At 33.3% G+C, this 25,064-nt stretch overlaps 1 protein-coding gene and 1 pseudogene across 1 annotated transcript; both read left to right on the top strand.

The window, feature by feature from the left end:
* The first annotated feature begins 278 nt into the window (after positions 1-278).
* On the top strand, positions 279-5,772 carry LOC115953586 (laccase-7-like). The gene is made up of 6 exons (XM_031071322.1): positions 279-368; positions 718-869; positions 1,328-1,572; positions 1,763-1,891; positions 3,012-3,989; positions 5,422-5,772. Exons 1-6 carry the CDS (start codon positions 279-281, stop codon positions 5,544-5,546), a joined length of 1,719 nt encoding a protein of 572 aa, XP_030927182.1. The 3' UTR covers positions 5,547-5,772.
* An 8,621-nt stretch (positions 5,773-14,393) lies between these two features.
* On the top strand, positions 14,394-17,216 carry LOC115951831 (annotated as a pseudogene).
* The last annotated feature ends 7,848 nt before the right edge of the window (positions 17,217-25,064 follow it).

Below are 25,064 nucleotides of genomic sequence, written 5' to 3'. Positions count from 1 at the left end.
CAGTTTGCTTAACAACAAAGATTTTTATGTGCTGTCTTTAAATTATGTTCTAATGGCTAGATAAATGTAATAGCTAGATAATATAAGTTTCTGCAAACACAACACATTGCCAACTCAAATGCCTAGAAAAAAATCCATTGGATGATCGTGTATTTTAATAATAGACACACAGAACGCATGGAGATTGCTCACTCTCAAGAAATCCATGTTGTCTAATATAAATAGGAACTTCATATTCTTTCCCTCTTCATCCCTCTGTAGTCTTTTCTCTAATGATGATGGGTCGCTTTCAATTTTTGCTAGCATGCGCTTTAGCTCTACTAGCTTCTTCAATAACCTCCGCAGAAACAGTGGAGCATTTTTTCCTTGTAACTAGCTTATCCATTTGAATGTTTTTCCATTTATTGCTGTATTTTTCCTAGTAGTAAATGAGTGCAATGGGGTGGGGGAAAATGGTCTTTAGCTCCATTAGCATTACAATAAATTTAGGAACATATTATTTTCCACAACTAATTGTTGTAATTACTGCATGCTGAAAATGATGTCAATTTTGTATTGAAGTTGAAGTGATGTTTCTATAATCACAACAAATTATGTGGGAAGTTGACTATTAATTATCTCATGTGCCTATATTTGAGATGTAATTAACAGTACAGAATTTGAAGTACATCAAATTTTTGTTATTATAACAATTCTTAATTATTATTGTTGTTACAGGTGCAAAACCTAACTGTCCAACGGTTGTGCCATGAGCAAGTGATAACCACAGTAAATGGAACCCTGCCTGGTCCTGTAATAAGCGTTCGAGAGGGTGATAACCTTGTGATCCACGTAGTCAATCAGTCTCCCTATAACATTACCATCCACTGGTAAATCCTTATTATGCTATAAATCCTTATTATGCTATACAACTAAAAGTCTGCTTAGCCATCGTCATTCTTTTTTTTTTCTTTCTTTTTTTTTTTGGTATTTAATTATAAGGTAAAAAGAGGCTTCCATGCTTTCCTTGGAAAACAATAAGAAATTAAAGTTATTTATTCTTATAAAAATAATAATAATAAGTTATTTTTGCATGTGTACAACTTGTTAATAAAAAGAATGAAATTAATCTGTTGAGAATGCCCCAAAATTTAAGGCTAGGTCATGTAGTTGTTGTTGATACGTGTATACTACTTTTTAAAAGAAAGAACCAGCCGTTGACATATTAGTATATAATAAAATAAAGGGTTATTTCGGAAATAGCATAAGTTTATGAATGCATGAAGATATATTTTGTGAAACAATATAGGTAAATTATTATTGTGTCGCCATGGAAATTTTGATGCAGGCATGGAGTGTTTCAACTATTGAGTGGATGGGCAGACGGACCTTCATATGTAACTCAATGTCCCATACGTCCTTGCCAAACTTATGCTTACAGATTCAACATCACTAGACAAGAGGGGACTCTTTGGTGGCATGCTCATGCCTCGTGGCTCCGTGCAACTGTGTATGGAGCACTTATTATCAAACCAAGATTAGGAAAATCTTATCCATTTCTATCTCCTTACAAAGAATTTCCGATCTTATTGGGTATCAACTCCTAACACTCTTAGTTGTTTGAACATATAAATAATGGAAGAATAGAAATTTCTAACAAAGTAACAATGAAGTTTATCACCAAGACTATGGTAATGTTGAGGCAATGCATAGAAACACATACAACACTAGCTTAATTCCTAATGTAAATAAATAGCTAATGGTCCTTTAAATGTGATTGCAGGGGAGTATTGGGATGCTAATGTCGTTGATGTCGAGAACCAGGGTCTAGCAACAGGTGCCGCACCTAACATTTCTGATGCTTTCACAATCAATGGACAACCTGGTGATCTCTACCCTTGTTCTCAAACTGGTATGTAATAATCAATCACTGTGAATCTCTCTCTCACAAATCTCTTTTCTCTGTCCAACTATTGGTATCTCCGACTTTAAGAGTAAATAATAAGTGTTTGTAAATTGTAAGTGTATCTCATTTTTTATATTATAAATTTATATATTATTTGTGTGTGTGTGATACGGATTGTGTACATTATTTATTTATTTATTGTTATAATGTTATTTGTGTGAATGTGTGCGTGTATAGTATAAATATAATATCACTTTATATAATTTAATAATTAGGAAATATAATGGATTTGTGACATGTGTGTGTGTATTATTATCATGTTATAATAACATTTTGTTATAAAGTTAGTGATTAAAAAAAAATAGTAAAGTTAGCAATTTTTCAAACATTTGATTGGTTAAATAGACACATAATGTATTATTTATATATGTATGGATGGATGTGGCTCTTTGATTCTATAATTAGTAGAATGCACATGGATTGAGTTTTGTCATTCAGTTTAAAATATTTTTATAAAAACAATAAAAAATAGATAATGAAAATTGCATAAAAATACAAAATGTTATACAACTTTACAAAATAAAAAGGTTACACCTACCCACATTGACAATAAATAATGAAAACTCATAATGATGTCAAAATATGAAAACTTGTAGAAGGAAATAATAAAATGTCATGTATTTGTGTGATTTTTTTTTTTTTTTTGGTCGGTAACTTGATACATTCAAGTTCTTTTTTTATTAAATTTTGTTTAATTTAAGTTTTTTAATGACCTACCTGAAAAGAAATCCTGGATCCGCCTCTCACACACATTGAAGTTTAGCAAAAAAAAAAAAAAAAACAATTACACAAATCATCTTAATTTAAGTTTTATCCTTCCCCCATGACTTGTTGGTTAAATTTTCTTTAAGAAAGAGCAACTACACTTTTTGTCACAACTTGTTAAAACAGTTGAGTATATAAGACTTAAGAGTGGTGAACGGGAGCAATCATTTGGACATAAACATATCAATTTTTTTTCCTCCATTCATAGTCAACTACTTCAGTATTGATAATAGTTTATGGAACAAAAAATTGTGTTCACTTTCTCTTATTTTTAAGATGGTTCTTTTACAATTTTTTTCAGGCACATATAAGCTTGAGGTGATCCAAGGAAAAACCTATATGTTACGCATCATTAACGCTGCACTCAATAACCAACTGTTTTTCAAAATAGCCAATCATAAAATGAAAGTTGTAGCAATTGATGCTGCTTACACCGCACCTTATGTCACTGATGTTATTGTCCTTTCTCCCGGCCAAACCACTGATGTTCTTTTCACCGCTGATCAACCTTTGGGTTCTTACTACATGGCCGCAAGACCCTACATTTCTGCCCCTGCCCCTGCCCCTTCCCAACGCATACCGTTCGATGACACAACCACAAGTGGCATCATTGTCTATCAGGGTGCCAAGTCATCAGCAACTCCCATAATGCCAGCCCTACCAGCTTTCAATGACACACCCACAGCTTACAAGTTTTACTCCAATCTCACTGGCTCTCCACTTGGGCCCCATTGGGTCCCAGTGCCACGTCAGGTGGACGAGCACATGTTTATCACATTTGGGATAAATCTTGCACCATGTGGAGGAGGGAGTGCCAAGTGTGGAGGTATATTTGGGCAGCGATTTTCTGCGAGCATGAACAATGAATCATTTCAGCTCCCTAGTAAATTGTCAATGTTACAAGCATTCTATAGCAATAACAAGAAGGGGGTTTATACCACTGATTTTCCTGATAACCCACCATTGGTGTTTGATTACACTAACCTGAGCAACGCTCGCAATCAGTCCATAATATTTGCACCAAAGTCTACCAAAGTAAAGACACTGAAGTACGGTTCAACAGTGGAGATTGTTCTTCAGAACACAGCCTTACTAGGAACAGAGTCTCATCCTATCCACTTTCATGGTTTCAACTTCCATGTTTTAGCACAGGGTTTTGGAAATTACGACTCCGAAAATGATCCCCGAAAGTTCAATTTGGTCAATCCACAAATACGTAATACTATAGCCGTGCCAACTGGGGGTTGGGCTGTTATAAGATTCACAGCAAATAATCCAGGTTATATTTCTATCTTGCCTCTTATTTTTTTCTCTTATATTATTATTATTATTATTATTATGTTACACAAATTCAATGAATCTTTTTTTTTTTTTGAGAATCAAATTCAATGAATCTTAAATCTATAATTTCATCTTTAATAATATTATTAGATATGGAGAAGAAACTGTTATTCAAATTAGAAGTAACTGATATTTTTCTATAAACACTTCTTGCCGTGTAAGTTTGTAACTATCTGACTTTTCTATGTAGTACAAAAGTTCACATGAACTTAAGGTACATAAAGAATCTTAGATGAGAAGGAGTTTCATGATGCATATAAATATAGTATGCAATTTAACAACCTCATTAATTATTTTTATTAAGGAGAAATAGAGTTAACACCCATGATGTTTGGGTTAATGCTAACCAGTTTCAAAACATTTTAAAATTGACAAACTTAGTCTATAATCACCATGAGAAAAAGGGGAAATTATTGTGTACTCTCGGAGTACCATAAGTGCGTACTCTCTCCTCTCACATGAATGGTAAGTCCCACTAATTAAATTCATGGTGGGACCCACCATTCATGTGAGAGGAGGGAGTACGCATTTATGGTACTCCGGGAGTACCTAATAATTTTCCGAGAAAAAAAGGAGGAAAATGAGTAATGGTTTAGAGTTAAAGTTGAGCTTACTTTTTTTTTTTTTTTTGAGAGAGAAAATTGGGCTTACCGGTAAGTGACCAAGTTAGTTAGTTTTGAAAAGTTTTAGTCTTGAATCTACCTGGCATTAACTCAAACCTCAATTTAGCTGTATTTTATTCTATTTATTATGGCAGAAAAAGAAAAATTAAAGAACCCTGAAAATTGGAAAAACTACCACTAATGTTAACCGGAAAAAAAAATAAAAAAAATACACTTGGATTAGAAAATTAAGTCCATTCTTTGAAAACAAAAAAATAGTTATTCTATTTTTTTTTTTTTTTTTAAGCTCGGCAATATAATATCTAGTCATTTTGGTTAACAGTTTTGGTTCATTTTTTCACACGTTAATCATCGAGTTCTATAAGCGATTCTTTCAAATAAATACTCAAGAAAGTTGCAAATCTCATTTTCTGATAATAGATCTTTTATACAGTTTAGTATTATTACAATGTCATTTACTTATGATAATGTAGACTGGCGGATTATATTATCTAAATTGGTATGTCACTCATATTATTAAAAAAAATCCAAGTTTAAGATTGAAGAAACATGTGGATCAAACTTAAAAAATTAGCTGCAACAAGAAAAACTTAAAAATTTATAAAAATAAGATTTTTTTTTTTTGTAATTGCATAATTAAATTAAAACTTTTGGTGTATCCGTAAGTTAGTTTTTTTTTACCGAGATTTAAACCAATCTTCTTAATTAGTTTGTCACTTATGTTTGATGAAAAAATGAAACACGCAGGTGTTTGGATGGTACATTGCCATCTGGACGTGCACTTGTCATTGGGTTTGGGCATGGCTTTTGAAGTTGAGAATGGACCCTATTCTACGCTGCCTCCACCGCCAATTGATCTACCCAAATGTTAATATTTCTTTCACGGTGTCACCGTTGTTAATGTTTTCTTATATTCTTTCATTCTCTATTTGTAATTTGGTTTTTCAAATTTCTCATGATTGGTTTGCAACAAATTTGTCATAAATTTTCTTTTTGGTTGATACCTTAAATTAGGGGAAGGGGATCAAACCCGACCTCGCCGTTAAGGAGAATAAAAGGTGCCAACAATGACATTGGCATTTGTGATGAAGTTAATCATTAATCATTTCTTGTTCTATCCATTTATTTATTTATTAATTGCATTAAATAATTATAGTCATTTTCGATTTCCTTGTCTGCAATTTTTTTTTTTTTTAAAATTCGCCTTTTTATTTGTCTCCTCTCACTCAAATCTTGTGTTATAAAAGTCAAAGATCAAAATTCCCCTAAATCATATATATGGTAGTGCTTTTTCTCAAAAATATATATATGGTGGTGCTATGTGCACTACAATTTCACAACAAACTGTTAAGGTGACAAACTGCTATTAATTTTTATCTAGACATTACTTTTTTACTTATCATTAATAACTTGCCACATAGATTTTGTTGTAAAAATATTATTCTCGTAGTTTTATTCAATATATATTATATTAAAGTAGAAGCCCAAGCAAAATTCAAATTGAATTCAAATTAATTCTTAATTAATTGTTCTCTAATTTTGCGACATATATTTTATTTATTTTTCTTAATTTTGGTGCCAAGTAACACCATAATACACAATACGAAAGCCGAAATGAACACCTCACCCACCTTGGTAAAATCACCTTATCATCACTAATGTTGAAGCTTTCATGCTTAAAACGCAGCCTCCAACCTAGTATTACATTTAATTTTGAATCTTAATTGGGGTGGATCATGCAATTGTTAATTTATGGGGTGAGACTAGTTGGTAGTATTTTATAAATTGTCCACTAAATAACTTGGTATATTTGTTATGGGATCAATTCAAAATCTGTTGGAATTTGTTTCAATTCTTTTTAAGCTATTGGTTGGTATAGCTTCGTTTTTGCTAAAAAAAAAAGATTAAAAAAAAAAAAAAAACTGCCTACTTCAAATTCTTGAGGATCATATTGTGCATGGGGTAATATTGAGCAAATGGTTATTAAATTTGATGCCTATAATTTTGGTTTTGTTATTGCAGAACTACTGAATAATAGAATGAAGTTTTATTTGGGACGTGGCATTTCAGATAGTGTTTTTGCTTGTATGTTTTAAAAGTAGTTTTGTTTTTCCTATAGGGCAAAACAATTTTCTCCCAACGTATTATTATATATAGTATTAGGTTAGATTAGTTTATTATTTGTTTTTATTCTTTTTCTCTCATACCTTATTTGTAATTTGATTTTCAAACTTTAACATCACTGGTTTGCAACACATTTGTGAGAAGTTTTTTATTTTTTGGTTGCTACATTAAATTTTTGGGGGGGGGGGGGGGCGGAATCAATATAACCGACCTCCACTTTTGAGACTAGAAGTTACCAACTAATTCATTATCATTCAATGGGTTCTGGTTAGCTTAATTTGTAAAGTTTTTAATGGTTGAATAAGAGATTTGGTGTTCAATCCCCATTTACACCAAAAACCAATTAGTGTCTTGGTTTAATGATAATGAGCACAATCCTCAAAATCAAATGTCATAGGTTGAAACTCTAGAATAATAATTAAAACACCATTGGCATTTGTGATGAAGTTGATCATTAATCAACTCTTGTTTTGTCCATTTTATTAATTACATTCTTTGGATAAGATAATTAAAAATTTTAAAATTTTCTTGTCTTCAAAAAATATGTTTTCCTTAATTCACCTTATTTTTTCCCTCCTTTCTTTAAAAATCATGTGCTATATTGTATCTTACTAAATTAAGTCCAAGATCAAAATTCTCTAAAACCATATAATATTATAAGCTAAAATATAAAACTGACCCTTTAAGTTTTAGCTTTTGTCATTTCAATCCTCTATGTTTCAGTTTTGTCATTTTAGTCCTTGAAGTTTCAAATTTTGTCAATTTAGTCCTCTGTTACCCTTCAATTAAGTGCTGCCGTTAATTAAACCAAAACGAGGTTGGTTTTTTTTTTTTTTTATTTCTTAATTTTACTAAAATACTTTAATTACCAAAAAAAAAATCTAAAGAGAACGATGACGTTCTCCTACCTCTAAAAATCAAAAACATCACTGATACCCTATTCGACTATCCCTAACAATTCAACAAGCTAAGAAATTTAGGGGGGGGGGGGTGGGGGAGGGGGGGAGAAAAAGAGGGAGAGAGAGAGACTGCGAGATCTAGACCGAGAGAGAAGAGCGTGGGGATGGACGATTCAGCGAAAGAGATGAAGTTGCTCGATACAGAGGTGTTAAAAATCGGGGCTAGGGAGGACAATGCGGCGGGTTCTACTAGTGTTGTCCTTTTCAATCTCTGGACGAAGTCTACGGGGGATGTGGAAGCTCTGCGAATGGCAGAGGCAAAGGACGCCATGGTTTTGGTTTAATATCGGTGATTATGCAGTTTTGGTTTTGGTTGTTGGGATATCATTCAATGATTACTCTCCATGTGAGAATGTATCGGTGATATAAGTTCATGAGCCACTTCATTAGCTACCCAGGAGAAACTTCACAAATTAAGAAACTTAGCTAACTTTAACGAGACTCATACAATGGCAGAGATTTTCCTGCACATGTTGTTGGCCATTTAAAAGGATTGCATCCACATATTCTTTTGATCAACCTCCTTCATTTATCACCTTTATTATTATTAGTCAGTTTATGCATCAAAACCAAAATTAGAGTCTCCCCAATGCTTTCGCTTCGGCAATCTTGGGATCTACAAAGCTGTACTATGTCACCGCTGTGAGCTACAAAGAACCCCAATGGTCTCTTGCGACAGGTGCTAGGAAGTAGGACTTATGAATCGGTGATGCTTTTGGTTTTCAAAGGCAGGGGAACGACGTCGTTCCCATTAGATTCGTTTTTCTTTTTTTTTAATTAAAGTATTTAGTAAAATTAATAAGTTAAAAAAAATTTTAAAATTTAAAAAAAAAAAAAACACCAAAACAACGTCGTTTTGGTTTAGTTAACGGCAGCACTTAACTGAAGGGTAATAACGGATGACTGAATTGACAAAATTTGAAACTTAGAAGACTGAAATGACAAAACTGAAACTTAGAGGACTGAAATGACAAAAGCTGAAACTTAGAGGGTCAGTTTTGCAGTTTAGCCAATATTATATTAAAGAAGTTTAAGTACAATCAGAATCCAAATTGAATTTAGATTAGCTCTTTATTTATTGATGTCTAATTTTGTGCCATGTGTCTAATTTAATTTAATTAAATTTGGTATCAAGTGACCTATTTATAATATTTGAAGCCAAAACTGAAATAGAAACCCCACTCACTTTGATAATACCACTTGATCATCACCATTGTTAAGTGAGTTCCAAACTAGTATTACATTTAACTTTGAATCCATGGGTGGATCATGCAATTGTTAATTTGTGGGGGTAAGACTAGTTGTGATTATTTTTCTAATTAGAGGCCACTAAATAAAAAAAGGCGTTTTGATTATTGGATCAATTCTAAATCCTTTGAGATTTGTTTCATTCTTCTTGAGCTATTGGCCGGTTTCTTTTTTTCCGTTATATATAAAAGACAATTTCCCTACTTCAAATTATTTAGATCACAATCAATAAGGGTTATATGGAGCAACTATGGTTCTAGCCAAGGTTTTCAGATCCGGACCCGTTTATTGAACCGTAAAAGGGAGAGGTTCAAGATTTTTGAAGTCGAACCGAGGTCGAACCATGATAACGTCATAATTAATTTAATAATTAACTAAAGCCTAAATATAGATATTAAATTTATAGAACTAGAAAAATTGACAATATATCTATATATGTGAGGGAAATTTAATGATTTTCAAGCATATATTTAATAATTAAATAAGAAAGTTAATAAAATAAAATAATAACTATGAAAACATTAAAATTTATGAAGTAAAGTTGAATATTTTTGAAAGATTTTAATTATAATTTTTTTTAATTCCTTGTAAGAGATGGATAATTTAATTAAGTAAAATAAAATTGTGTTAAGTTGTTTTTATAAAATTAAAAAAAAAAAAAAAAAAATGCTAAGGGGTTCACGGTTCTTGCCAGAGGGTTCGTGCGGTCCAACCCCGATTTTAGGGGTTCACGGAATTAACAAAAACTCCAGTTCTTTATGCTTAAAAAACCGGTTTTCATCCCAATTCCTGGTTTTTACAGTCCGACCTCCCGGTTTGGTCCGGGTTTGAAAACCTTGGTTCTAGCCCCCATGTTTGTCTTGATCTTATTGGCTAAGATCAATTTCAAAATCCCAACACTTAATGACATTACCCAAAAAAGATAAAATACCCAAAAGCAAATCACACCATTTTTGGCCAAATCCTAGGTTAGATACTCTGAATTTCAACTCCCACTGATATTACCCAAAAGAGACAAACACTTATAAAGGAGCTCATACCATTTTCGGCCAAATTTTTTGATGGATACTCTCAAAATTCTCTTGCTAATCAGACTCAATGTTTTTCATCCTTTGATAATTGCTCCCTATGCTACACTATAAAAGGAAAGCATCATCTACTCATCAAAGGGAGACAAATTCCTCTAAAAATCTCCATTAATATTGCTATTTTCAGCCCTTAATTTAGAAATAGTTCCTTTTTAGTTCATAGATCAACTCACTTGGTCCATAAACAAGGACGAAGCTATTCTTGGACAAGAGGGAGACTCCCCCCCCCCCCCCCCCCCCCCCCCAACCCCCAGATTTTTGAAAAATGTAAAATTTATATGTATTTTCATAATATTTCAAAGTTTGGGCCAAAGAAAATTATCCCCCCCCCCCCAAAAAAAACATAATCCCTGGCCCTTAACATAGTCTAAATAACAACAAAATTTAGTCCAAATATCCATAAAAAATTAATATTAAAATTAACCACTGATACAATTTCCATCCCTTCAATGGGAGATCCCTAGAGTGGTTCTTGGATCGGTGGATTACAAACTCACTCTGTTACCCATCATAACACTTTTAAAATAGCTTGTTGTGAATACCATCCATTCTGCCAAGCTCTACTCGTGTGATCTGAGCATACCATTTTTTGTCCCCAGATGGTGTTCTCTTTTTTCTCCCGTGTTTCTCTCTCTTTCTTTAGTTTCCAACCCTTTTTTTTCTTAGCCTTCTCTCCTTATTTATACCCTTCTTTAAGTGGGCTCATGATGAGGGAATCTCCTACATGTCAATGGGTACCTCCACTTACGAGATGCAAGTGGCACCTTCAATCTGGGCCACTGTTCCCTGTATCAAATTTCATGTCAAAGGAATGACCCACCTTCTGTAGTTAAGGTGACCTTCTAGTAACTTGCGTCTAACGGCGGATTCTCCCAGTGCACTATCTCAACTCCCCCACGTATATGCACCTACAAATACGTAAGCCGAGGTGTTCTTTTCCCTAGGTCTCCCTTAACACTCGGCTAACATGAGTTGTTATTGGGTGGAGATCATCATGGGTAGGGGCCTATATTACTCGATAAATGGGCCCGCAATTCTCGACCCCTACAACCACCTACTATTTGTTTTAATGTTTCAATATGCTTTTCTTTATTAGAAGTAAAGTTAAATAGTTGAATTGATAATGGGACATGTGGTCAGCAATGTCAATGGGATATTAGAAAAAAAATGAATGAATTTTATGTATTCAAGCCTCAAAACCACTTACATCAGTCAAATTAAAAATTTGTAAAGTTGCTACAATAATTGTGTAAATTTACACTAATACTATTCACTTTGCATATAGTTTTTTATTCTTTCATTACATATTCCAATGATGAAGGAAGAGACAAGCCAAAAATGTGTAAATTTGCAAAATTACTACAATAACTATGTAAATTTACACTAAACAATTTACTTTGCATTGCAATATATTAAGAAACAACTCTTTTATGTATTTTCAGTTTTGTTGTTGTTCTTGCTAAGATGCAACCTATATCTCGAGCTAAGGATGAACCCATGCCATCATATGATACCAAAAGCCTTTTGACCATATCTTAAAGCCCAACATTGGGTCTCAGTTTTGGCCTCCCTAAGTATTTTATTAAGGGAACAATAATAATAGAGGAAATACATTATTTTTACTATGCAATACATTTATTAATTTTCCAGACATCTATCGTTGAACAGGATATTTACCACTAGACTATTATTAAAACACTTATTATGGTGGGCCTTCCTTTGTACTACCTTATCTTTGCAAGAGATATTTTTGGGGTCATTTTATAATCTTTGTTGGGTGCAATCTGGACCTTGAGCAAAAATGGATCTTTCTCACTACACCACACTACAAAAAACGCCGCCTATAGCCACGTTTTTTTTAACTGCATTTACAAAAAACACGACTATAGCCGCATTCGTAACAAATGCAACTACACCCATATACCTATAGTTGCGTTTTTGAAAATGCAACTATAGCCCATTTCTGTAGCCGCGTTGATAAAGTTTGCAGCCGCGTTTTATTGGGTAGGGCCTATGGTCGCATTTAAACAACGCGGCTATATGTCCAATCAATTTTTTTTTTTTTTTTAAGATGTCCTATAGCTGCGTTTAAGAAATGGATCTTTGAGGGTATGAGTATTGTGAGTTAATAATTTTATAGACATTTGATTGAGCTTAATGATTCACATATCCTCTTCGAGGGGGAGAGCTTGATATTGCTACTGCTTGGTTGTGGTTAATTGTGTATTCATTCTATGGTCTATCATTAAGATATACTCATTTTTAGGTACAATAAAAGGGGGTTGTTTCAGTTGGGTAGGTCTATGTTTTTATAATGCTCTGAAGCTTGGCCTCCAACTCTAAAATTTCCAATGCTTCAAGTTGTGCTGGTCTGTGTTTCATTTCTTTGTTTATTTGTGGTTCCCTTTAATTATTTGTGGTATTTCCTTTAATTATTTTGTGCTCGTTCTCAATTGGTGCTTTTCTTTGTTGGCTATCATATTTTGTGGGTGTAGTTGGTTGCCCATGGAGTCATAGGACCAAGATGAGAAGGTACTATTTCAGCATTAACATATTCTGCAACATTGACTTGTAGTAATTGTAACAACTTTCATGGGAGATAGAAAGTTAAAAAGAGACTGTGAAAAATTGGGTAATAGATCTGGACATTTTGAAGGATTTTATTTTGGTTTTCTACCTATGTTTATTTTGGCTTGCTACTTGCTACTTGTGTTTCAGGAGAGCAAACTCTTGAAGTTTTTGAAGTTAGTTGGGAAATGCTATTGCTGCTTGCTAGCTGTGGCTGTATTTCTTCATGCAATTAGAATGTAAAAAATCCTTATTCTATATTTTTTGTGATGTAAAAAATCTTTTGGCAATTTTTTGTTGGGAACTTGTTTGGTTTTGGCAATGAACTTCAGAAATTGAAGTACTTGTTTATGTAAATTATCTGTTTTGTATTTGATTTGAGTGCTTGCAGTATGGTTCAATTTAGGTAGAAATTTGTGATTTAAAGAAAAAAAAAAAACCCTATTGCCGCGTTTTTAAAACGCAGCTATAGACAAAGCCAATGTAGGAGGCTTTAGCCACGTTTCTAAATGCAACCCAAAGATAGTTTATAGCTGCGTTTTGAAAATTAAAAATTAAAAAAACTTACGTAGGACATGTGGCTCAAAATAAGATAATAATTGGAATTCAATTTAGAATTTAATTGGATTCTCTCTCAGTTTTGACTTTAACTCTCTCTTTCTCTATATATATATATATATATATATATTTAAAAGGGAGGTGTTTTCCAGACCTAATGGATAAAATAATTCGTCAATCTCTATTTGTGAAAAAGTCAGATTTAAGAAGCCAAATGCATATCATGGCTCGAAACTAATTTGTATTCTTTAAACACTGAAATCAACTATAAGTTATTCACTTACAGGAATCTTTTACTCGCTGGGAGAGGGGGAGAGCTTACTAAAAGTAGGTACGTAATGCATTTATATAGTTTAAGAAACAAACATACACAGATGGAATAAAATAACTTTTAAGGGATGAGGAAACAAGTTGTACTACACAATCTATTATCTTAAGCAAACAATTACTATTTTTTATATTGAGAAACAAACAAATCCACATAGAGGAAAAATAGTTTTCTTACACAAAGGCATATACAAACTCCACTCTAAAATTATGGTAACTTTTAAGGAAAAGTGGGCAAATTATTTTTTGGATTTAATTTTTATATATATACATTTGGCTTGGCCTGAAAATTTTTTTTTTTTCCTTTTGTGCCTCCGCCTATATTCATGAAATGCTAAATATTTAAATGCACTTATCTATATGAATTATAACGAGACATTAATTACTAATAACTATCCCAATGAAATGGACAGTTTGCTTAACAACGAAGATTTTTATGTGCTGTCTTTAAATTATGTTCTAATGGCTAGATAAATGTACTAGCTAGATAATATAAGTTTCTGCAAACACAACACATTGCGAACTCAAATGCCTAGAAAAAAATCCATTGGGTGATCGTGTATTTTAATAATAGACACACAGAACGCATGGAGATTGCTCACGCTCAAGAAATCCATGTTGTCTAATATAAATAGGAATTTCATATTCTTTCCCTCTTCATCCCTCTGTAGTCTTTTCTCTAATGATGATGGGTCGCTTTCAATTTTTGCTAGCATGCGCTTTAGCTCTTCTAGCTTCTTCAATAACCTCTGCAGAAACAGTGGAACATTTTTTCCATGTAACTAGCTTATCCATTTGAATGTTTTTCCATTTCTTGCTGTATTTTTCCTAGTAGTAAATGAGTGCAATGGGGTGGGGGAAAAAGGTCTTTAGCTCCATTAGCAATCAGTCTCCCAATAACATTACTATCCACTGGTAAATCCTTATTATGCTATACAACTAAAAGTCTGCTTAGCCATTGTCATTCTTTTTTCTTTTTTTTTTGGGGTATTTAATTATAAGGTAAAAAGAGGCTTCCATGCTTTCATTGGAAAACAATAAGATATCAAAGTTATTATTCTTACAAAAATAATAATACAAAGTTATTTATGCATGTGTACATCTTGTTAATAAAAAGAATGAAATTAATCTGTTGAGAATGCCCCAAAATTTAAGGCTAAGACATGTAGTTGTTGTTGTTGACACTTGTATACTACTTTTTAAAAGAAAGAACGTACCAACCGTTGACATATTAGTATATAATTAAATAAAGGGTATTTTTGGAAATAGCATAAGTTTATGAATGCATGAAGATATATTTTGTGAAACAATGTAGGTAAATTATTATTGTGTCGCCATGGAAATTTTGATGCAGGCACAGAGTGTTTCAACTATTGAGTGGATAGGCAGACGGACTTTCATATGTAACTCAATGTCCCATACGTCTTGACCAAACTTATGCTTACAGATTCAATATCACTGGACAAGAGGGGACTCTTTTTTGGCATGCTCATGTCTCGTGGCTCTGTGCAACTGTGTATGGAGCACTTATTATCAAACCAAGATTTGGAAACCGTTATCCACTTCCAGGGACGGAACTTGGACTTTGAGTTAAATGGGGCAACTCTAACCTCTAGTTCGGCGACTTCTTAGCCGCGGAGGTTTTTTTTTTTGAATTTTTGATGTGTGCGATTGCTGGGCAAAGACAAAATTATTTTGTTTAAAACTTTTTAAAGGGCTAGTTGTTTGTTTGAGTAAAATTGGTTAATTGGACTTAATTTTTTTTAGCTTTGCTATTGGTGATTTTTGTTGTTGCACAAATGTTTTTGGGCTAGTATATGTTGCTTTAGATTTTAGATCTATAGATTTTTTTAATGGCATTTAAAATGATGAAAGTGCTAGAAGTATATTGCTAATATAATGAGTGATTATTGATAAGTAAAAAAATGATGTAAGTAATAGACCCAAATGCGAACCAATATGAATTTGTACCTCAACAATTTATAAAAATATTGTAGATAAGTTTGTAATTATAACATTACTGTAAAAAGAATCAATGAAATTGTTAAGGGGGTAAAATATAATTTTATAGAACAAAATTACTAAAATTAATGCATATATATAATAATATATTTAAAAAAAAAAAAAAATAGATGGCGCCATTGCCTCCCCCGGGGGTCAATTAATGCCTCCATCTCTGTCCATTTCCATCTCCATACGAAGAATTTCCGATCTTATTAGGTATCAACTCCTAACATTCTTAAGTGTTAGATCATATGAATATTGGAAGAAAAGAAATTTTTAACAAAGAAACAATGAAGTTTATCTCCAAGATTATGCTGTTGTTGGGGCAATGCATAAAAACACATGCAACACTGGCCTAATTCGCTAATGGTCCTTTAGATGTGATTGCAGGGGAGTATTGGGATGCTAATGTCGTTGATATCGAGAACCAGGGTCTAGCAACAGGTGCCGCACCTACAATTTCCGACGCTTTCACAATCAACGGACAGCCCGTTGATCTCTACCCATGTTCTCAAACTGGTATGTAATAATCAGTCACACACAAATCCCCCTAATTTAAGTTTTATATTTTCCCTATGACTTGTTGACTAAATTTTCCTTAAGAAAGAGCAGCTGCACTTTTTGTCACAATCTGTTAAGGCGGTCGAGTATATATGAGTGGTGAATTTGAGCAATCATTTTCACATAAACTTATCAGATTTTCTTCTCCAATCATAGTCAACCACTTCAGAGCTGATAATAGTTATGGAACAAAAATTATGTACTCACTTTCTCTTATTATAAAGATGGTTCTTTTACAATTTTTTTCAGACACATATAAGCTTGAGGTGATCCAAGGAAAGAACTATATGTTACGCATCATTAACGCTGCACTCAATAATCAACTTTTCTTCAAAATTGCCAATCATAAAATGAAAGTTGTAGCAATTGATGCTGCTTACACTGAAACTTATATCACTGATGTTATTATCCTTTCTCCCGGCCAAACCACTGATGTTCTTTTCACTGCTGATCAACCTTTGGGTTCCTACTACATGGCCGCAAGACCCTACTTTAGTGCCCAAGGCTTACCGTTCGATAACACAAGTGGCATCATTGTCTATCAGGGTGCCAAATCAGCAACTCCCATAATGCCAGCCCTACCTGCTTTCAATGACACACCCACAGCTTACAAGTTCTACACCAATCTCACTGGGTTTCCAGGTGGGCCCCATTGGGTCCCAGTGCCACTTCAGGTGGACGAGCACATGTTTATCACATTTGGGAATAGTCTCGCACCATGTGGAGGAGGGAGTGCCAACTGTAGAGGTATATTTGGGCAGCGATTTTCTGCGAGCATGAACAATGAATCATTTCAGCTCCCTAGTAAATTGTCAATGTTACAAGCATTCTATAGCAATAACAAGATGGGGGTTTATACCACTGATTTTCCTGATAACCCTCCATTGGTGTTTGATTACACCAACCCGAGCAACGCTCTCAATCAGTCATAATATTTGCACCAAAGTCTACTAAAGTAAAGACACTGAAGTACAGTTCAACAGTGGAGATTGTTCTTCAGAACACAGCCTTAATAGCAACAGAGTCTCATCCTATCCACTTTCATGGTTTCAGCTTCCATGTGTTAGCACAGGGTTTTACATTGCTAAATATTTTTTTTCTTTGATTCAAATTTTGAAAACTCAACCATTAGAGTGGATTTTCTTCTTATAATCTACATGCTTATAAAATTTCAAGATGATCTGAGATCAATAAATATGTCATCAATTAAATATTTATATTTCAAGTTATTTATTTAAAATTGGGCATAAAAAATGGGTTTCTAGCTCAAATATAAATAGCACCTAAATAGCAAGAAACTTGATTTGCGTATTAAGAACGTAGAGAACATATAATCTAATGATGAAATTTTTGAAATATCAATTAAAGAAATAATTATTAGATGATGTAACATAGTTTAGAGTTACACATATCAATTAAAGAACCCTCATTTCCTCCACGACAGAGAAAAAAAATTAAAGAACCCTGAATATTCGCAAAACTCTGTACAACTATTTTTTAACTAAGAAAAATAATTTACAGTAAAAACAAGATACACTTGGATTAGAAAAATCTGTGGTCCAAAAAAACGATTGGTTATTTAATTTTATAGTAATTGCTTAATTAATTTAAAACTTTTGGTGTATCAGAAAGTTTGATTCCTTGACAGTGATTTAAACCAATTTTTTGTTAGTTTGTCATCATTAAATTTTACTTATGCTCGATTATAATACAGGTATCTGGTATGTACATTGCCACATAGAATTGCACTTGTCATGGGGTTTGGCCATGGCTTTTGAAGTTGAGAATGGACGTACATCCTCTTCTACGCTGCCTCCACCGCCAGTTGATCTACCCAAATGTTAAATATTTGTTCCAAGCTGTTTTCTGATATGCTTTCATTAATATTTATATTTATAATTTGATTTTCAAATTTCACATTACTGGTTTGCAAGGTGCCAACTGTGTCATTGGCATTTGTAATGAATTTTTTTTTTTTTTTACAATATAAAAATTATATTTTAGTTTATTCTAAGTATATATATGTGTGAAACTTCTAGAGACTTGAACTCCAGCCTTTACCCCCCACACCCCATAAATACTTATACTTATAGAGTGACTATTGCATCAAGGGTACACAATAATAGCATTTGTAATGAAGTTAATCTTAATCAGTTCTTATTCTATTCATTTTAGTATTTGCATTCTTTGAATGAAATAATTATATTCCTTTTCAATCTTGTCCGAAAAAAAGATCTTTTCCTTAATTCACCTTTTTTTCTTATCTCCTTTCATTCAAAATCATGTGCTACATTTTGTAGTGATCAAACGCCGTACATATTAGGGGCTTGGAAGTCCAAAGTTTTAGGAACTATAAACTTGTGCTTACAAGATTAGTTTGTCAATCAACCACTTGCACTTTTTGACTTACTCAACTTACTTTAACTAACACTTTTAGGAAAGAAGTGCTTTTAGTTCCTAATTGCTGTTTTAATTTTGTACCATGTTTCATAATTTTGGTGTCAATATCCATTCATAATACTCCATGATAAAATTGAGATGATCTCCTCACTCAACTTGGTAAGCAGGAGTGGAGCTAAAGTGGTGTGAGGGGTGGGGGAATTGCTCCCCTTACTCCTCCTAAAAAGTCTTAAGTAACTAAAGGTCTTTGGCCCCCTTTAACACAAGGAGAAAAGAGAGAGGAGAAAATCAAAGAATTCCCAAATCCCTAAAATAGAGAAAATGTGTAAATGCACTTTTAGCCCCTACATTTTGAGATCATTTCCATTTTGGTCATTACATTTTTATTTTACCACTTTTAATCCATAAAATGAAAAACGTATTCCGTTTTGGTCTTTATCATCACACATTTAATGGAAATATTTTATGTGGAAAACGGAGTGCACTATTAGCACAATAAATGCTGATGTGTCCATTAAAATAATATTTTAAATGCCACATCAACCTCTAATTTTTTTTAAAAAAAAATTATCAATTTTAAAAATTATAAAAAAAAGAAAAAAATAATTAAAAACAAAAAAAAAATAGTGGAATTTAGATTTGTGTATGTTTTTGTTTGTACTTGTTTTTTTTTCTTCTATCTTTTTCTTTTTCTTTTTCTTCCCCAGATCTCTCTCTTAGTTTCTCCGCCTCCATCAATCTCTAGTTCAAGATTTGGATCTTTGCAGCAACCTGGGATTGCATGTTAGGAACTTGATGTTGATGGCATGTGGTACTCTAACACCTACAACTCTTTTGGTTGCTGAGGTAATACCGTTTCGTTAATGAGCACCTCTAGAAAAACCTTAATGCTAAAATGATAATACTAGTTTCACCTTCTTTTTCTTCTTTCTCCCTCTATCTTGGTGCTTAGCCGATCAGTGGGTTTGTGTTGGTATGGTTGAGGGATTGAGCTGAGTTTGTTCAATTTTGTGGATATTTTGTTAATGATTGAATTGATTTAATTTTCGGATTTAAATCTATTTTTTCTTTTGGATAATTTGGTTTGTGTATATATATGAATTGATTTTGTTTTGTACAATATTCTTTTATGATTTTTCTGTGTTTGATTTCTGGTTTGTATGATTTATTTAGGTTTGTGCTCTTGTGTGTTCTTGATGAGTTTGTATGATTTTCTGGATTTGACATGGCATTTATTTTTAGAGTAAATAGTTTATGTTTGTTATTGTGTTCTTTGTGTTTGTGATCTTGTGTTAATGTTTAAATTTGAGTTTGTGTTTGGTTCTGGGTTTGTGCTCTTATATTCTTGTGTTGGTGTTTAAATATGTGATTGTGTTCCTGTTCAAAATGAATTAGATCTAAATTTATGTATTTTATTGTTTTTAATTCTGTTTTTTTCCTTTTTTATTATCTTAAAATTGATTAATAAATTTTTTTTATATTTAGAAGCGTTGACATGGCATTTTTTAAATGCCCATTTAAATTTTTTATTATTTTTTTAATGGCCACATCACCGGTTAATGTGCCAACAGTGCACTCAGTTTGCCACATAAGCAATTTCCATTAGTGGGCTAACGGCAAGGACCAAAATGGAACGCGTTTTTCATTTTAGGGACTAAAAATAGAAATGACCCCAAAATGTAGGAACTAAAAATGTATTTATGCCTAGAGAAAAAACAATATATTCCCCTTTGTTATTTAAAAAAAAAAAAAAAGAGGCATATCCCACTTTAAAGCAACTAACCTAACAATGAAATTGAGGCAAAAAAATACTACTTTAAAACAATAAACATTCCAAAAGTTTAAAGATATACTCTTGCACACACTTTACTACAATACACATTTCAAGTGATGATTGAACTAATTTTAACAAGTACTAATAGTAGTCCTCATGTTTGAGTGATGTAATATAATCACACAGTGATAAATGTGTAAGTTGTCTCAAAATGTGTCTATAGAAGAACTCAAAAATATCTTTCGTTTTGAAATTGAATGACCTACTACTAGCCTGACAACGGAAAAAAGCAACAAACTTTTTTTTTTATAACCAAATCAACAAATTTGCTGCATGTTTTCACCTTTATTCACAACACTTTTTTCCCTTATCCCAATGTTTTTCCTTTCTCATGGCAACTAATGCCGTAAATGAACCAAGCTGATCATGAATAACTCTGACTCAACTCGAAAAAAAGCTCGTTTATGTTTATTTTTTTATAAATAAACCAAGCTTGAGCCTTAGTTTTAGCTTGTTTAATAAACAAGCTGAGCCCAAGAAAAAAAAAAAATTGTTCACAAACAAGCTCATGAGCTATTAAGCTTGATACGAAACAATTCAAGTATAGACTCATTTATAAGTTTTATGTATTAGCTAAATATACTCATTACACATATCTTAATAATGACATGGCTAACATGGGACCACTACCCATTATCTTAATTTTTTCCTTCCCTCTAAACTGATCAAGGACCACTTTAAACTATAATTACATTTAAAAATAAATTAATTAAATAAGTATAGGTCTTATATAATCCTTTCCTATCAATTATCTAAAGTAAAGTTATGAAACATGTTAGTATTTTCTCATTCATAATAGTTACAAACAAATATTTTTCTAGTTCTTTACCATCTAACGTGAATGTAAAAATTGTATTTTGAGCAATTGTTGAAACTATGGACAAGAAATGATAAATGAATGAATTTAACTATGTAAATTTTCAATTTGAATAATAGCTAATCATAAATAGGACTAAATGCATGATTAAATGAGTATTCTATTTTCCTTTTTCTTAATTTTAGAGATTTAAGAATCTAATAATGTAATTTTTTTTAGATCTCAAGCTCAAAAGCTTGACCTGAATTCGAGTTTGAGCTTGATATTAAGTTTGAGCTTAGCTTGACTAATTAATCAAGCCAAGCCAAGTCAAGCTTAAGTTTTTTGGCTTTCTCATCAGCCCAAGCTCAAACGCTATTTTTAGACTTGTCACGAGCTCGAGCTAAGCTTGAGCTTTTGAATTATCCTAATGAGCCAAGTTTGAACATGTACTACTCGACAAAGCTCAACTTGTTTACAGCCCTAATGGCAACTCAATGGATCCTTTATTTTACACACAAAAAGGCAAAAATATAAATTATATAATTTGTTATTTGTATTTTTATCTTTCCATTTCTCATAATCTGTGACATCAAATTTTAATCATCTTTTCTTATTTGTATTAGTATATAACCTCTACATATGCAAAGGTGCAAAATGTATATATATAACATTTCTACCAAATAAGTAATAATTGACACACATTTATAGTATTATAAGTTAAAAATTACCCCAAGTACAATTTTCTGAAATCACAGCATGTATGATGATTTTGTGAAGAAATCATATACCTCTATGGTTTGATGATGAGCCCTCCATGGGAATCTTGAAAAAAGAACCCTTGATTTGTCAAGTGGCCGTGGCTGCAAGTCGAGAAGGGCATGCGTTTGTCTAGGATGAGAAAGAAACTACCCTCTACCTTAGAACAGCCAATGAAGACAGAGAGCATAACAATCAAATAATCTAATTGATATTTATTAAGGGTGAGGGTAGGAGCTTCCCCTTGCGTTCAAAATATTGGTTCATAAATTTATGGGCCCAAAAAAAGAAGATACATAATAAAGACTTAAATTCACATATGTAATGATTATGTAGGTCCACATAAAAATAGAGTTTTTTTTTTTTTTTTTTTTTTAGAGAGAAAGTTTCAATCTATGACGTCCGCTCTTAATAATAGTTTTTTATTATCAAATCAAAACACCAATTGGTTTTTAGTGTAGACAGAGACTTGAACTCCAAATCTCTTATTCAATCATTAACAACTTCACCAATTGAGTTAACTGAAACTCACACATAAAAATAAAAAGTAAATATATAAAAGCATAATAAATTTGAATTGAGTTTTTTTATAATATATATTCCAAAAACCCACTTTATCATTTTAACACATCATTTTACAACATACCATTTATTAGATGTTCTATACTTCAATTTTATACATTAAAATAATATTCACTACACATTAAAATAATATATTACCTCCTCCCTATCCCTATCACCATCATCATCATCATCACCAACGGCCACCACCGGCAACAACACCAACAGCCACCACCGGCACAAACTCACATCCACCAACGCCACCTCAAAAAAATAAATAAATAAACACAAGCAGAGAGATCGGCACAAACCCACATCCACCAAACCAAACAAACCCACATCCCAAACCCACCACTGGCACAAACCCACATCCATCACCGGCACAAACCCACACCACCACCGGACATCCACCACCGGCACAAACCCACATCCACCATCGACACAAACCCACATCCACCAAATCAAACAAACCCACATCCCAAATCCACCAAATCAATTATAAAATTCAACAAACCGCATCCCATCCACCAAATCAAACAAACCCACATCCCAAATCGCCTCCGTCGCCATCGCTGATGGAAGTTTTCACTTCCGGCCACCATGTCCTTCACACTGGAGTTCCTTTGCGTCGCAAAGCGGGTCAGTGATCAGTGGCGAGCCTAGGCGGTCTTTGTCTCTCGGAGTGGCAAGATTGGCATGGCAAGATCGGCGATGGCAAGATTGGCGTGGCGAGAAGGCATGGCGAGAATGCCAGACAGAGAGAGCGAGAGATGTAGACGGAGAGAGACATCTGATAGGAGGAGAGAGAAAAAACGAATTAAATAAGCCAAACAGTGTTTGGCATTGATGTTCGTACTATCTCATATTTGAGACGATACTGTAGCCATGTCTCAAATTTTTTGAGATTTGGAAGAATTGATGATGGATGGTTTTTGGTGTTTGGTATGCCAAATGCCAAATATTTGGCATTTGGCACACCTGATGAGAGTGCTCTAATTAAAATATAATTGGAAGAGCACTTAGCATGAAATTGGAATGTATTTAAAATATAGAGACATTTGGCATCATATTATAGCACCATTAGAGCATTCACGTCAAAGATCTTAAAATTTTTAGCATTTAACAACTCAAAACATTACTTTACTTATTTTAACAACTCACTTTACCGCTCATCCAACATCAAATGTTCTATTTTTTTTAACACTTCATTTAAATACTATTTTTTTATTCTCTCTATGTTTTTTCTCTCTCTTCCTATCTGGGTCTCTCTCCTCTGAAGTAGTCTAAACAATTCACATTCTTCTTAACCCTCAACAAAGCAAACCCTTAACCACACCCACCAGCCACCACCACCTAAAACAAAATAAAAAATAAAAAATAAAAAATAAAAAAAGCCACCAAAGCAAGGCAAACCCACACCAATCATGCAAACCCACACCGATCAACCAACCAAGCAAACCCGCACCCAAAAATATCCCACAAACGGAACAAACCCACACCGACCAAAGCGAAACCACACTAAAAATAAAAATAAAAATAAAAACCCACAAACGTAACAAACCCACACCGATCAGAACGCAACAAACCCACACAGAAAAAACAAAACCCACAAACCGGAATCACCAAGACCCACAAACCGAAACCACCATAACCCAGAGCACAACTGAGAGAATGAAAGAAGATTGAGAGAATAGAGAAAATATGAGAGTGAGAGTAGAGAGAAAATCTGAGAGTGAGAGATGGATTAGGTGCTTCATAGAGGCTTGGTTCGGTGGTTCAAGACAGGGGCAAGACGGCTAGGGTGAGAGGGCTGGCGGCGTGGGTGATCGGCGTGGGCGATAGAAGGGGAGAAGAAACAAAAGAGAAACAGAGGATACACGTGTGAAAAGAAAGAGAGAAAAACGGAGAGGAATGCACATGAGAGGGATTAAAAAATAGTATTTTGCTTATAACATTCAGCTACAGTGAGCTGGTAGTTGCTAGCTGCTGCCTGCTATCTCTAGTAGCTCACTATAGCTGAGTGTCAAATTTTTTTGCATTTAAGAGCTTTGATGTAGAGGATTATTTTGGGGTTTTAGTGCTAAAATAACAATATAGCACTTTTCACACTTTTGGTGTAAATGCTCTTAGAGCATCCGTATCAACTCTCTTAAATGTGTTAAATGCTATAATATTTGGCATTTGGCACACCAAACACAAAAAATGGAGCTTTATCAGATGTGTTAAATGTGTCAAACTTTTGCAACATGCTACAATACCGTCTCAAATATGAGACGGTACGGACAACAATTGCAAAATATATATTGCTATTTTATTCCCGTTTTCTCTCTCCTCATCATAGATATCTCTCTCTGTGTCTTCTCATCTTTGTCTTCTCTATTCATCTTCCACAACACGTTGATCACCAAAGGCCACCACTCGACGCCGTTGATCTCACTAAAAACCACCACTCGACGCCACCGACCATCTATCTTCTTTATTGTACTTCGGGTTCTTTTTTTTTTCCTTTTTTCTTTTTTCCATTCATGTTTTTTGGCTGTGGTTTGATGGGTGGGTTGGGCAATGGGTGGGTTCAAATGGGCAAATCTGTGGTGGGTGGGTTT

Source organism: Quercus lobata, chromosome 7 (assembly GCF_001633185.2).
Source record: "Quercus lobata isolate SW786 chromosome 7, ValleyOak3.0 Primary Assembly, whole genome shotgun sequence".
Classification (NCBI taxonomy): domain Eukaryota; kingdom Viridiplantae; phylum Streptophyta; class Magnoliopsida; order Fagales; family Fagaceae; genus Quercus; species Quercus lobata.
The sequence above is the reverse complement of the archived record's forward strand: the minus strand, read 5'-3'. Positions and strand labels throughout refer to the sequence as shown.